The sequence below is a fragment of the Phyllostomus discolor genome, chromosome 9 (genome assembly GCF_004126475.2).
Source record: "Phyllostomus discolor isolate MPI-MPIP mPhyDis1 chromosome 9, mPhyDis1.pri.v3, whole genome shotgun sequence".
NCBI lineage: Eukaryota > Metazoa > Chordata > Mammalia > Chiroptera > Phyllostomidae > Phyllostomus > Phyllostomus discolor.
Window position 1 is genome coordinate 105278350 of NC_040911.2, and position 14709 is coordinate 105293058.

Here is a 14709-nt window from a genome sequence, read left to right on the forward strand (position 1 = left end):
TTCCTAGTGACGCAGGCGGCGGGGTCGCGCACGCACGAGCAGGGGCGGGCCCGGGGACTTAGTTGGCGCTCCGCGGGGACAGGCGGTGCCGAGAAATAAGGCCTGGCGGAGCAAGATACGCGTGCGCGGCGGCACCTTCGCGGGCCAGCTGGCCCCGCGGCCCCGCCCCTGCCCGCTGGCGCACCTGCGGGGCGTCCACTCACCTACCCGGTGTCGACGGGCCCCTCCGTGGGTACGAGCGAGGAGGGAATGCGGAGGGAGACTTGTTTAAGGGCGGAGGGGGCGGACTGTGCGTGAACAGTGAGCCACCCAAACCCGATGCGGGCCCTCTGGTCCCCGGCAGCGGGCGAGAGGCGCCGTGGGGGGCGCGGGCGGGGGCTGCAGTGAAAGAGCGGCCAGCCTGTTCGTCCTTCCTCGCGTGTAGTGCGAATCCGGCCATTGTCATCTTAATTCCTTGCAGTAAGCCTTAAAAAGTGCCTGACCTCATGTCGGAGTCCGCGCAGTGCCGCACGGCGCCCCTGTGAGCGTGAGCCTCTGGCCACACGTGCTCACTGAAGTTTAATTAAAGTTGTCTAAAGTTCAGTTGCTGCGTTATCACTGAGCCGTAAAAGGCACCTAGGTGTAGGGTTAGGGACGCTCTGACGATTTCGTTCTTTGTCCCTGGAAACGTGGGAGCAGAGGCATCACTCAGCCTTTATGGCTTGCTTTTGACTGTGAGCCAGGTGCAGTGGGACTTGCTGTCCGAGAGGCGCACTGCTGGTCCGCAAGGTCCGTCTGCCCTCCCCAGAGCCGGGCGGCAGCTGTCTCGAACAACCCGCTCTTGGCCCGAGGACTTCCGCCGCCCGCACATTCCTTAGTCTGCCTGGTTCCAGCAGGCAGGGCCGGGCCCGGAGGGTGGCTGAGGCTGTGCGTCCTCCCCTGAGCTGTTGTGATCTGTCCCTATCACCGCCCCCACTCCCAGCGGCCGCAGGAAAACTGGGGCGGGGGACGAAGGAAAGGCTGCCGGCCGTCCTTGAGTGCTCCCACACCGGGAACAGAGGCCGGAAACAGATGTCTTGTTTAGGACCCATTGGTGAACCCACGGTCGTTCTTCAGCAGGAAGACAGTGAAGGCATTCCTACAATGGAAGTTTCCGAGCAAACCCCCCTGCTCTAAAACTGCTGAGGTTTCAGCAGTGTTAACAATGAGGAGAGTTGTCGCATTTCCTTGTCTCCCGTAGGGCATAGAATGCTTGAGCCGATGATGGGGAGAGCCTGCCTTGGAGAAGATAAAGCCGTTGAGCCTGTTATTCAAGTGGAGTGCTCAGTCTGTGTCTTTCATTTATCTGAGTTTCCCTGTCCTCACGTTTGCTTCTGGACACAAATGCCATATAAAGTCAGCGGAGGCCCCGAAAGGCACTGGTGTGGGGCACCCGGCGATGCGGCACCATGCCACTGACATCCTGCCCACACCCGGCACCTGCTGCCCCGGACGGGTGAGCCTTGGCCACCACCTGAGTCTGAGCACCAGGACGTCTGGCCTGCACGTTCCACTGCAGCACAGACTCAGGCCCAGCACCTGAACCTCACCTCCTCTGTCTCCAAAAAGGCGAGGGCCCAGCACTGGGCGCTGCTTGCTGGTGGGACAAGCTAGTTCATCCTGGACAGGGCTGATTTCTCCCCAGGAGCACCCACGGGAAGGGGCCCCACCCGTGCTGGGTCGCTAGGGGAGGGGACTTTCACTCAGGTTTGTCACAGGCCAGGGGAAAACACTCTACGAGTCGCTGTACTAGCCACTGTCTTTGGACCCTCTCCTGAGAACACCTGGATGCCGGAGAGGCAGTGAGACCAAAGGGTCATTCCCTGGCCCCAGATGCCATAGGCTCCAGACCATACAGGAGGTGGGACAGACACAGGCCTGGCTCCCCCAGCGCTCCTGTCCTTGAGCTCTGCCCTGGCCTGGACCCCTCGGGGGTAGGGATTCTGTCCAGCGCGCGAGGGGCCGGGCAGCTGACGTAACAGCATGGGAAGTCTGGGCTCTCGCCCGACTGAAGGAACTGCTCGCTGAGCCTCGGTCTGGTGCCGCGGGCCAACCGTGGAAACACACTTTCTTCTTCCAGCCACACGTCTTCCATGTACTTCAACCATTCCAGGCTTTTTGGGGAAATTTCATTGTTTGATTTTATGCTAAAAGTATGCTTAAATGAATTACTATTTTTTAAAATTTCTGAATTTTTAAATGTCTGAGTTGTAATTCCTAATGTGGTAACTGTCAGTCCAGGTAACCCCCATAAGAAAAGCTCTCTGGGGGTCCTCCAGGGGTTGTTAAGGGGGTACGGGGTCCCCGAAACGAAAGCCTTGGAGTTTGCTCAGCAGCCCTGGTGCATCCCTAACACGGGCGGCCGTGCAGCCGCTGCAGTGACACTGGTGACACTCGTGGAGACGGAGGAAGGGGGCCGACAGCAGCAGCAACAGTGGAGGGGCGGGAAGGCCTCTCCGCGCCCCCACCATCTCCCGGGCTCCAAAGGGGACAGTGGTCTGCGTGTCATTTGCGCTCCTTTCCTCAAATTGCTGCTGTCCCTGGAACCATTCCTATTTGTGGCACAACAAGCTGGGGACCGGCCTCCGTGGGGGCTCCCGCCGTCCCTCTCCCACTCCCCCGCGTAGGGGCGGTGGCCCCGAAGCCCACCCCCCCACCCCACTGACGCAGGACACACACCAGGACAGTGCAACCGGTTCTTAGCCACACAGGTTTTTCCTTTAATGGTTCGTTTGACTTGGTTGTGAGTTCACTGTCACTACGGGATGGGACGGGTGCATTTACACTAGGCTTCCGCGCTGAGAGCTGCCGCGGCCGAGAGAACCCAGCCCTCGGGTCCCTTCCGCGTCCCTTCCGAGTCCCACTGCAGCTGCAGGCACCACCGGGCTCCACTCCCGGCTCCTCACCCCTCCCGGAGGCTGTCTTGACGGGGGGCAGGGAGGGGCCTGGGCCTCCACTCCCCTCTGAGCCCATGCAGGGGACCAGCACCCTCCTGCTCCCTGGCTGGGCCCCCACTGGCTTCTGCAGGGTGGAGGCCGGGGCACTGGGGGCTGCAACCACCTGGGTTCAGAGGCACCGGCTCTGTGTCCTGCAGGGACTCGAGTCTGTCCCTTCATGCTTTCTACCAAGAGGGCAGTCCCGCTGCAGGGACCCTGCAGCAAGAAGCCCACTGCGGGTGGGGCTGCGGGTCAAAGACCAGACCACCCTCGCGTCCAGACAGGCAGCCGTCCTTGAAGGCGGAGGGAGGGAAGCAGTCCAGTCTGGCAAGGTCTTGGCGGGAGAGGCCTAGAGCCAGGCGTGGGACCTGCAGGCTGGCCGGAGGGGCCCACCAGCCAGCCAGGAGTGCCAAGGACGGACTCAGTGGAGAGGTGGCTTGGGAACCCTGGTCCCTGCCTCCTGCTGTCTGCTAAGGGCCCCCCAAGGGACACCTGTGGCTGCCACTCACACCTGGCCACACCCGGTCGGAGTGGAGCCAGAAAGCCCCGACCCTGCGGCCAGGAGCACCTCGGGCGGGCAGGGGAAGGGGCAAAACTCCGAAGGGCTCTAAGGGCAGGCTCGTAAAGCTCGGGGGGGGGGGGGACGCGGGGGACGGCGGCCGCTGGGCCTTCCCACAGGTGTGCAGCCGGAGGCTCTTGGAAGGAGAGCACGTCCGGGAGGAGGGGTCAGCAGGGGGTGTCATGGTGCCCACTGCCCTTGGGTCCTTGGCAGAGGATGGCGGAGAACGCTCACTCCCCTGAAGACTCAGGCCAGGGCACGTCCCATGCGGTCCCCACTCCGGCCACAGGCAGTGACCGCAGGCTCACAGGCCAGCCCAGGGTGTCCATCACAGGCTGGGCAATCTCAGAAGACCCTTGTGTGACCACACTAAAGGAAGGGTGCTGCAGCCTCCACCCACCATCTCCACGAGCACCAGTGCACACACCCTCCCAAGGCCAGCCCCAAGATGGGGAGACCCGTCCCGCACTGCCGGGAAGTCCGCCTAGGTCTGACTCTGACTGCCCCTCCTCCTCCCCCTCCTGTGCCGGGCTGGCGTCTGCGCTTGGGTGCGCCCTAAGTGACGAGGTGCTCACAGGACAGCCCAGCACACGGACCTGCGCGTTCCTCCGCTACCTCTGGGTTTACCGAGGTCACCACCACACCCACCAAGAGGGCTGCCAAGAGGGGACCCAGCCACCGCCCGGCCTGGTGCCTGAACTGAGGGACCCTGTGCCACGCCCTGCGGCCCCTCCGGGGAGAGCCTGGGGTCAGCGGCTGCCGGGACTGGGCAGCTCGCAGTGCGGAAAGAGAAGCATGAAGCTGGGGGAGCGGGACGGGGGGGGGGGGGGGGGGAACAAAAGTGGCATCTAGACAGAGCTGAACAAAACCAAACCAAAACCCGAACGTGTTCTCGTGTCGGCTCAGGATCCAGGCGCTGCGGTGTCCGAAGCCCCTTAGCCGGACATCTCCTCTCTCTGCTCCTTGTTCCTGCGCACCTCGGCCGCGTGCAGCTCCTGCGGGGACAGGCGGCGTGGGCGGGGGCCTGCGCTGCCCCCCACCCCCAGCCCGCAGCGGCAGGGACCCGCCTCACCCTGGCCCGGCCCCAAGCAGGGAGCGGGCGGCGGGGACGCTGGCGGTGCCGCGGGAAGGGACCCACTAGAGGAAGGGGCTCCTGGGGGACTTCCCCGGCCCCCAGCCCAAAGCGGCTCCCTGCTCCTAGCGCACACCGGACGCCCTCCTCCTGTCGGAGCACGTCAAAGTGACGGGTGTCCGTGTGTCACTGCGTTAGCGGCTACGTCCCAGTGCCCTCCGCTTGCACGCTGCTGAGGGCGCCCACTAAATGCCCGGGGCGCTCCTCCTGCCGCCCCCGCCCCGCCGCGCCGCGCCCCGCCCCGCACCTTCTCGCGCAGCCGCTCGCGCAGCGCCGCCAGGTGCGCCTCGCGGATCTCCTTGCTGAGCTCCATCTTGTAGTTGAGCTTCTCCTCCGCCAGGCGGCTGAAGTTGTTGTTCTCCTCCAGGGCCTTGTGCAGCACCTCGCGCTCGTGCTCGCGCCGCTCCGCCAGCTGCTTCAGCACCTGCGCCTCCTGCGTCTGCGCCGCCGCGGCGGGGGGGAGGGGAGCGCGTGAGCGGCGCCCGGGCCCCGCCCGCAGCACCCACGTCCCCGCGCCCCAGCCCGGACCCCCCGCCCGCGCCCCGAGTCCTGATCCCTGCTCCCCTAGCCCGGGCCCCCTCATCCTGGCCTACCGCCCAGTGCCCATCACCCTGCCCCACTGCCCTCTGGACAAGTATCCTCACGGAGCTCGGGTCTACACTCTCCTGCGTGGGCCAGGGTGACCTCGCCCGCTTGGCCTGACGTCCTGTGCGTGAGCACGGAGACCCCTCGGCCCCTCACCCTGTCCGTCTGTCCCGCCGCAGAGCTGCCCCCTCCCTGCTAGGCTGAGGGCAGCCTCTGTCCCTCCCTGTGCTGGCCAAGTCCCTCAGGCCCTGGGGGCCTAAACGTGTGGGCTGTCACTGAGCCTTCTCGTCTCTCCCTCAAACCTCCGCCTGCAGAGCGCTAAGTAGCGGGTCGGTGCGCGCCAGGCACTGAACTCTCTGAGGTGCTGGGGGTGGTGCTCCAGCTCCCCAAGGGTGTTGGCCGGAAATCAAGTTGCAGCCAGCAGCCTGGGGCTGCTGCAGGAGGGGGCACCTGGTGCCCCCCCCCCCCCACCTCAGGACAGCCTGAGGCTCCCAGGGGTCATTACCGCCTTCTGCTTCCTTCAGGATGCCAGTCACCACTGGTCAGGGGCCAGTGGAAGCCAGGGTCCCCAGGTCTCACTGGGACCCGCTGACCGGGAGCTGGAGCCACCGCCCTGCCCCACGGGCTTGTGTGCCAGGACCCGGTCCTGAGAGCGCCTCCTCTTGGGTGAGCTTGTCTCCCAGGGGCTGCTTTGGGGGGGCGGGGGCCCTCTGAGCTCCCGGCAGGTCTGGGTGTGCAGTGCCCCCCACCCCAGGGAGGCCTTTCCTCCTCCTCGCGCCCAGGAGAAGGAGGTCAGTCCAGCCTCGTGTCCCACAGCCACCACCTGACCCCTCCCGGTCAAGGGCAACCCCCCTCCGCCCGCCGGCCAGCCAGTGTCTGGTTCCTGTCCCCCTGCGGCTGGCTGCCACTAGGGACCCTCCCTCCACGCTGTCCCACTCTCATCTCCCAGGAGGAGGCCCGGAAACCGAGACACTCTCTCCACCCCGGCTCCTGCGCCTGGGGGACCATGCCCACAGCGGGCAGGAGGTCCTGGCAAGACGCCTTCACCAGGGCAGATGGGGGCCTCACCTTCCTTCGCTCCTCGGCCGCCTCCAGCCGCTTCTGCAGCTCTTCCAGGGAGGCGTCCTTCCTCTTGGGGGGGGAGGACAGCACAGGGCTCTCCGGGGACAGATCGGAAGGCGACTTGAGGATGACCTCGAAGCTCTGGCCGGAGGCCCTCTTGTCCAGCTGCTTCACCTCCATGTCTGCAGGGCAAGGCCAGACGGGGCCTCAGGAGGGCCGGCCGAGGAGGAGCTGGCACCCGGGGGGGCGGGATCCCAGCACACAGCCAGACCAAGGCCTGAGCCCCCGTGCTGGCCCCTCCCCCCCAGCCAGGCGAACCAGGGGGGTCAAAAGGCCTCGGGAGGGGGCGCGGGCACACTCACCCCCATACTGGTAGATGGTGTTGGGGTGTGGCTGTGAGTAGAAGCAGGAGCAGATGAGGGACAGCACGGACAGCTCCTTCATCTTCTCCTTGTAGGCTGTGGGGCGGCAGGGGCGGGGGGCGGAGGCCGCGGGGGGCCGGTGTGAGTGGACTCCCCCACCCTGTCTGTCTTTCCCTCCCCAGGGCCCCTCGCTCCCGGGAGGAACCCCACCCCACAGCATGGTACCCTGCTGCTCTGGGTGCCTCCTCCCCTCCCCCCTCCTGACCGTGGGTCCGCCCTTCCCTGGGCACGCTGCTCCCCTCTCCCCTCCGGTCCGTCCCACTCCGGCTTCGCTGTCTCGCTCTCGTCCTTGCTGCGGGTCCCTCCCTCCCTCTGTCTCCGCCCGTCCCTCTGTCTGTCTGGCTCTCCGTCACTGTCTCCCTCCATGTCTGTCTGTCTCTGGGATGTCTCGTCTTCCCAATGTTCACTCCCCCCGTGTGGCAGGGCCCCCCACCACATAGCCCCACCCTGGGGTAGGCAACTCTCAGGACGGGGCGGCACTGCCTTGGTCCGTACACTTGGGCGAACCCCTCAGAGTCCCTCCTCCCCCTCTGTTAACCCTGACAGGAGGGTGGTCCCTCCTTCAAACCCAGCCCTCCCCTCGTGCCCTCAGGGCCTGTCCGTGGCCAGCGGGAAGGGAGCTGTCCGTTCAGCACCGCTGCCCGCTGCTGCCCGGCCCTCGGAGCCAGAGCCGCAGCTGGCATCTGCCGGCCCGGACACAGAAGGCAAGGGGCCTGGCTTCGGGGCCCTGCGCCCTGCGGGGGAAGGGGACACGCCCAGTCTAGGGTGAAGATAACTGAGCTCCTTGTGGAGTGTCCACAGAAAGCCCCAGAACAGACACGCTGGCCCCGCGTCCCAGCTGGGCCCCGGGCCCCTGCAAGCCCAATACGGCCACCCCCACCCAACTAAGATGACGTCAGGCCCAGGATTCGGGGTGACTCGCCCAAAGCTCTTGAGCTCAGCCCCAGGTGCTCCGTGTTCTTTCCACCACGCCAGGGGGTCCCCAAGTCTGGGGGCTGGGGGACCCACGTGCCACCAGAGACACGCTCCACCAAGGAAAGGCACGAGAAATGACCTACAGCGCTCCTCCAAGGGCCGAGGGAGCCCGTGGACGAGTGTCGGGGCGGCCGAGAGACTCCCGGCCGACGCTCACACCGGGCGCTTCCAGGCTGAGTTGGCACGGAGCCGGGATGCGCACAGGACGGAAGTGCCTGGGCCTGGTCCCAGGGGGCAGCTCCTGGGAGCAGGGGGCTCCCGCGGCCAGCACTGAGCCTGGGGCCGACTGATGGCCTGACTCTTCCGCAGAGGCCGAGAGGGAGCCCAGGGGACCCTGGACAGGCAGCAGGGAGAGCCTTGGGGGTGGGGTGGAGGGGCGTGGGGCAAAGCCATGTCTAACTCATGGGCCCCAGGAGGCTGGAAGGGAGGCAGAGGGCGGGGGCTCAAAGAGGATTTCGGTCTGACTTGTCAATCTTATTGCTTCACAAGCAGGATTGATTCATGTATTACAGGTGCTGTTAAAAGTCAGTTTCATCCCTGGCTGGTGGGGCTCAGTGGATTGAGAGCCAACCTGTGAACCAAAGGGTCACCGGTTCGATTCCCAGTCAGGGCACAGGCCTGGGTTGCAGGCCAGGTCCCCAGTAGGGGGGCATGAGAGGCAACCACACCTTGATGTTTCTCTCCTTCTCTCTCCATTCCCCTCTGTCCAAAAAAATAAATAAAATCTGTTTTAAAAATTATAAAAAGATATCTTTAGAAAAGTTAGTTTCCAAGAGGAGGCAGGGGTGCCCAGCACAGCGCGGTGCTGGGGCCCCGAGGGGATGAGACCGGGCAGAGCCAGCTCCCGGGACGGGCAGCCAGCCCTGCGCTCAGAAGGGGAAGCAGGGGTGGGGGGGGCCTGGGCCAGCGGGCACCCGGGCGCTGGGAGGGGCCGGGGAGGAGGGGCCTCTGTCTAACCTGCCAGCACCGGCCCCCTGGGCACCAGCTCGGCCACACGCCCTGGCCTTCCAGGACCTCCGACTGGGGCAAGCTCACAGGCCTGGAGCCTGGGGGCTCACGGCTGCTCTGCCCCCTCTGCCTCGAGCCGGGAGTTCTCCCAGGAAAAGGGGCTGCAGGTTTGTCACAGAGGACCCAGCTCACGGGCAGGTGCCAGGGGCTTCCTTGTCCCCTCAGCTCGGGGGGCAGGAGGCCGGCGGAGACTCAGGGAGCGTGTGCGGGCGTCAGCTCTGCGTGGTCAGGAGAGGGGGGCGGGGCCAGGGGGCAGGGGCTGGGATGAGGCCAGGGCTCTCAGGGGCCTCAGCTCTGTGCCCAGGGGACACGTGTCCACCTAGGAACTGAGGGTCTGTGTCCCCTGGCTGCAGGCGGGGACACAGCTCAGTGTCGGAGGCCCCGGAGATTCCGCAGGTCGGTTTCTCCCGGTTCTTTCCGGAAGACCGGGCCCCACCAAGCCAGGCGGGAGGGGCTGCAGAGTGAGGAGCCCTGCGGTCCGGCTGCATGCCCCAGGGCACTGGCGGCGGCTGGGGGTGGAGACAGGAGGCTGTGTTTTCAGAACTGACGGGGCTGAAGGGCCATGGCTCATTGCAGAGGGAAGAGGTGGGGACCCAGGGCCACCCCGGCCCTCTCTCCCCAGACCCAGCGCGAGCCAGCAAGCCCCTCCCTCCAGGGTCTCGGGGCACACCCAGCCTTTCCTCCCCTTCACCGGCAGCCTCCGCTTCCTCCCGCCCCGGCTTTGGAAGTCGTCAGAAACAAATCTCGGGTTTTGGTGTTTCGGTGCTAGGTGAGCATGAGTGAGAAGGCACCAGCCCAGCCCACAGCCGCACGGTGACAATGAGACCAGCATCCACGCTGGGGGGGGGGGGGTGCACCACACCCATGCTCCCAGCGGACCCCCCAGAGCAGCCAGCCCAGGCAGACGCCCTAGTCGGCCTCACTTGTCCAAAGAGGGCAAGGGGCACGCCCAAAGCCACACAGCACGCCAGGCGGGGAGCCCGGGCCCACGCCCAGGCCTCTGCTGGCACTTTCCCGCTGGGACCCTCAGGGGGACAGGGCTCCGTCCAGACCCGGGAGGGCGGGGGGGGGGGGTGGCAGGCACAGGAGGGCCCTGGGGGCCGCCGCTGACTGCTCCCCAGCAGGTGGAGCTTCTCACCCCCGGGGCCGCCCCTGTGTCTCGGGTCAGAGTCCCCTCAAACGGTGCCGGGAGCCCAGCCGGGGGAGCTGTTGCACAAGCCCCCTTTCTCGGGGCAGGAAATGGCTGCCCGGCCTGGACCGCGCCTTCATCTCTTGCTGGGTATCGGGCTGGGCGCCTGTCCTGAAATGCCTCGTTCAGCCCCCAGCACAAGCCTCGGGTGGGGGCACTGCCACTGTCACCCCATCCAGACGGGGAGACTGCAGCCCCGAAGGTCTGAGCGCTCGGTGGCAGGGGCGCTCCGAGTGAACAGGAGCCTCCGCAAGCGCGTGAGAGCCGCCAGCCTGGGACGGACGCTGGGGGGGCCCGGAGGCGGTGCGCACCTTCCCGGGGACATGCAGGAGCTCAGCCCCGCAGAACCCTCCGGGGAGAAGGCAGCGGGAGCTTTTCCTACCCAGGAAGAGGAAGCTGCGATCGACCTCTCGTGACCCCGCGCCACTGTGGCTGATGCTTCCCCCTGGTCACCAAGTCCCAGTGCAGCCCCCAGGGAGCATGAGCCCACGGGCGGCCGAGGCTCAGGTGGCCGGCCGCTGCTCCAGTCGGGGATGGCTGCGGCCGAGACGCCCCGGCTGCAGGTCACGGAACCCAACTGTGGCCACCTTCACCGGCACCCGCCCGCAGCCAGAGCCCAGGGCCAGGCCGGGCCGCCGCCACGCTGTCCAAGCTGCCGATACAGGAGCTGGCAGGCCACGCTTCTCTCTGTGGAGGGCGGCACCGGTGGCAGAGCAGAGGGGCCTGGCCCTGGACACGCTGGCCGGGGGCTGTTCCCCTCGGGCACGGCAGCTGGACTCCGGGGTGGAGGCCGAGCTTTGCACACCAGCAGCAACTCTGGCAGCCCGGGAAAACCGTGGGCCGGGCGAGGGCCAGGAGTGGCCCTGGAAGAGAGGGCTGGGCTCAGGGGTGTCTGGGCCTGGCTCTGATGGCCATCCCAGGTGAGGGTTCCACCGCATCCTTCCCTAACGCCAGGTGGAGGGCGGGGCCAGCCCTGTAAAAGGCCGAGAAGTGCTCCCTGCCAGGGGCTGCCCATTGTCCCCCGGCTCAGGCCCAGCTGGTGTGACAAGGACCCGCAGCCCCTCCTCAGGGTGGGACCGGGCAGCTCTCTGGCCACACAAAAAACGGAGAGGTCCTCTGTCGATGGGGGAGGCTCTCTTTCTGCCCAAGGCCGGTCCCAGTGTCTCTGTGAAAGAGCAGAGCGAGAGGTCGGGGTGGATGAAGCCCGGGCGGCCGGACCCCCAGACGGGTGCAGGCGTCATCTGGGACCCCCAGACGGGTGCAGGCGTCAGCTGGGACCTGGAACCCACAGGACCTGAGGGGAGGGGTCCAGGCGGGGCACACGAGGCGGGCGGGGCCATGGAGAGATTCAGGTTGGCTAAAGGGAAGGGACCAGGCCACCTGCCCCCAGGGCAGGGCGGAGGGAAGGGTGGGCAGGGACGCGGTTCCTAGTCAGAGGGGTCCTGGGGTAGATGTGGGGGTCCGAGTGCAGAGACGAAGCTGGTCATGGGGCGGCTGGAAGGGGCAGACCGTCCCCGGGGACCACGAGCCCTGCTTCCTCACTCCCCTGGTCACCCGGCCGCTCCCCACCAAGTCTGAAATGTGCCCAATGACCACTGGAGCCCCGCCAGGAAGGTGGGGGGTCCTCAGCTCGGGAGGCAGGGTGGAGGAGGGAGGTGCAGATCCCCCCATCCTGGGGAGTCTGGGAAATGGCAGCGGCCCCTCCCCCGTCTCAGCCCCGCTGCGCAAAGGGTGGTGGCTTTTCCGACCAGAGCGGTGGCACGGTGTCGCAGAGGGTGGTCCCCGAGCCTGCTGCGGTGCCGCGGGGGCGCAGAGGCCCGAGGTGCTGCTCCCCGGGGTCCCAGCTCCGGTGCCCTCCCCGCGCTCGCCCAGCACCAGGGGCAGCCTTCCAGGGCACTCCTCTCTCGGTGCAGGAGGGCGCAGCTGCCCCGGCCCCGGGCTGAGGCGCCCACAAAGGGTCCCACCCGCTTCCCTCTCCTTCTGCGAGGGCGAGGTCAGACCAGCATCTGCCGGCGCCCCGGGGGGCCCTGTGCGCACAAGCAAGCATGCTCACCGGGAGCACGGCCCGTGCCCGCACCCGGGGAGCCACCCTGCCGCAGTAAAGTCAGGCCTGGCACCGCGGCACCCGGAGGGGCAATGCGCCCCAGCGCCCGAGACCCCACCCACGGCGCTGCCCCGGCGCCCCCCTGCGGGGCCAACGCCTTCCGGGTCTGCGCTGCGGTCCCAAAGGGGCACCGAGTCGCGCCTGCCGGTTCGGCCGGGCCGCGCCCTGCGTCCTTGCGGCGCGCGGGTCCGAGATGGGAAAACAGAGTTCGCCACCGGTCCCAGCAGGAGGCGAGGCTGGACAATGGCCCTGGCTGGGACCTGCCACGGTTTGCAGAAGCCCGCGGGTAGGGCGCCTACCGGACACGGTGCTGGCCATGGTGCTGGCTGCGGCGGGGGCTGCGGAGGAGGCCGGAGAGGCGCGGGCGGCGGCTGGAGCTGCAGTCGGCGAATGCTGCAGTGCCGGGGAGGGGAGGGAGCGAGCGGGGGAGGGGGAGAGAGAGAGAGAGAGAGAGAGAGAGACAGCGCGAGAGCGAGCGAGCCTGGGGTGGCCGGGGCTGCGGGCGTCAGAGGGAGGAGGGAGCGCGGGGACCAGCGCGGACGCAGGGCGGAGCGCGGCAGCCAGGCGCCCATCCTCCCACTGCGAGGACCGGCCGCGCCTCCCACCTGGCTTTGTGCGGGCTCGGCTGGGGGATGGAGACGCCCGTTCTCGGGGTGGGCTCAGCAGGAGGGTGGGGCGGAGCGGTCTTCCCTGAGGCCCCTGCAGGCTGCAGGCCCCCTCTGTGCGCCTAGTTCTGTGCTGAAGGGAAAGCGTGTCTGGCTGTGGGTGGGGGCTGGCGTGGAGCACGGTGGAGAGGCATCCCGGAGGGTGAGCAGATTCTCAGGCGGAGAAGAGGGAGTGGTGGCCACATGCTGGGACAAGGGCTCCCAAGCAAGACAGAGGTGGGTCGGAGCACAGCTCTGAAGGCCCCTCGCCGCGCGGCCGAGGGTGAGTTTCCGAACCCTCCAGGCCTCCAGGGCCCAGGTGGTCGAGGACAGATGTGCACGCTTGGTGAGAGGGAGGGAGGCGGGGTATTCTGTCTCTCTCTCCTCCCGGCTCCCCCTGGTCTATTCTCACAAAGGGCGATGCTGGCAGAGGTGATGGACCCTTTCCTGCAGGGGGCGCCTCTCCTCGCTTTGGGAATAGAGAGTCAGACAGGCGGGCCGTGGTTCCTGTTTAGGGAGGGAGCCCCTGGGGCTGAGAGCGGCGCTCACTCCCGGAGCGGTTGAGTCCCCGGGGCCAGGAGTGGGGCTGTGGGGAACCTCAGGGGCCTGCAGGGGGAGGAGGCAGGCTCAGAGCGGCGACAGGCAGGGACAGGCCTGAGGATCAGAGCCCGGCAGGAGGAGGCCCAGCAGGTGTGCACGCCCAGCAGGCGTGTGCCTGGTTCACACCTGTCCCGTGGGCCACAGGGCGTCCGGCCCACCGTGGGCGTCCCCTGAAGCCGCTGTGCCACTGGGCAGGGCTCGCTCTGGCCAGCCTCGGGCTTCCTTTCCGCTCATGGTCAGGGTCAGGTGCGGCACAACGGCACCTCCCTGATTTGGTTTACAGGAGGCAGGGGAGTCCCGGGCATGATGTGCGACCAGGCAGCCCAGGCACCAGCTCAGGGGCGTGGGGTCCTCATCCCCGGGCTCTGGGTCCTGGCCGTCCCTTCCGTGGGCTTCTGGGGGGGTGAACGCCGCTGCTGTGAGAAGAGGGAGGGTGTGGAGGGGGAGCAGGCGACTCCTGGCTCTGAGACTTGCTGGCTGCTGGCTCGGGGCAAACTACCAACCACCTGTGCTTCCCTCCTCACCTGTAAAGTGTGGAGCATGAACGAAAGGACTTATCTCAGCCCTGGCTGCTGTGGCTCAGGGGTCTGCGTGCTGGTCTGCAACTGAGACGGTGCCGGTTTGACTCCCGGTCAGGCCACGTGCCTGCGTTGTGGGCCAGGTCTGCAGATGGAGTGTATATGAGAGGCAACTGATAGATATTTCTCTTCCCCTCTACCCCTCTCTCTAAAAAAATAAGTAAATAAAATCTTTTAAAAATCTAACTTATCTCAGAAGTCGTCAGGACAAACCCAGCAGAGCCTGCACGGATGGTGGCGAAGCCTGTGGCTGGTGGGCCTTCAGCAAGCGTGTGGCCAGGCGTCCCCATCTTCCCCAGGCTCCCCACTCAGAGGCCAAGGTGGACAGACACTCTCCAGGCCCCTCACGGGAACAGGCGGGTGGGGTGGGTGCCAGCTTGTGTCCTGGGCTTCCCCGAGCAAGCTCTCATGCAGCAGCGCGGACGCCCGCCCGCCCGCGGGGAGACAGGGGGACATGAAATGAGCCCACCAGCAGCTCTGGCACCAGCACGGCCAGCTGCCCACGGACCACCACTGCGACGCCGACTCCTTCCTGGTGTCTTTGGACCGTGCTGGGGGCCCTAGACAAGGACCTCTGACCTTGCAGAGCTGTGCAGACCTCCGGGACCCCTGTTGACTGCCAGCCCGTGTGAGGCGCTGGGGGTTCAGAGCGGCCCCGCCCTGATGGGGGGGGGACATGGACCTGAAAAGTGGCTGAGGGGCTGGTGAGGCCCCCAGTGGCCGGGTCATGGCAAGGGGCAGCGATTTGCAGATTTTAAGGGGAGTGATTGGCTTAGACTCGAGTCTTAAAAAGACCCCTGGGCCCTGGCCAGGTGGCTCAGATGCTTGGAGGGTCGTCTGGTGCAGCAACAGGTTGTGGGTTCAATCCCTGGTCCAATCCTTGGTCTGAGAGGCAAC

The 14709-nt window shown here is 66.8% G+C and overlaps 1 protein-coding gene and 1 long non-coding RNA gene across 3 annotated transcripts; one reads left to right on the forward strand and one right to left on the reverse strand.

The window, feature by feature from the left end:
• The first annotated feature begins 174 nt into the window (after positions 1-174).
• Positions 175-1388, forward strand: LOC118496865. Of its 2 annotated transcripts, none has more exons than XR_004899424.1 (2): positions 175-459; positions 962-1388. It is a non-coding gene; the product is annotated as an uncharacterized LOC118496865 (long non-coding RNA). The 2 variants fall into 2 exon arrangements; XR_004899425.1 differs by having other exon boundaries at positions 384-520.
• Positions 1389-2716: 1328 nt separating this feature from the next.
• On the reverse strand, positions 2717-12725 carry STMN3 (stathmin 3). The gene is made up of 5 exons (XM_028524231.2): positions 12290-12725; positions 6655-6750; positions 6299-6474; positions 4893-5084; positions 2717-4508 (listed from the first exon to the last, which is right to left on the reverse strand). The coding sequence occupies exons 1-5, from the start codon at positions 12306-12308 to the stop codon at positions 4449-4451; spliced, it is 543 nt and encodes a 180-aa protein (XP_028380032.1). The 5' UTR covers positions 12309-12725; the 3' UTR covers positions 2717-4448.
• Between the last annotated feature and the right edge of the window lie 1984 nt (positions 12726-14709).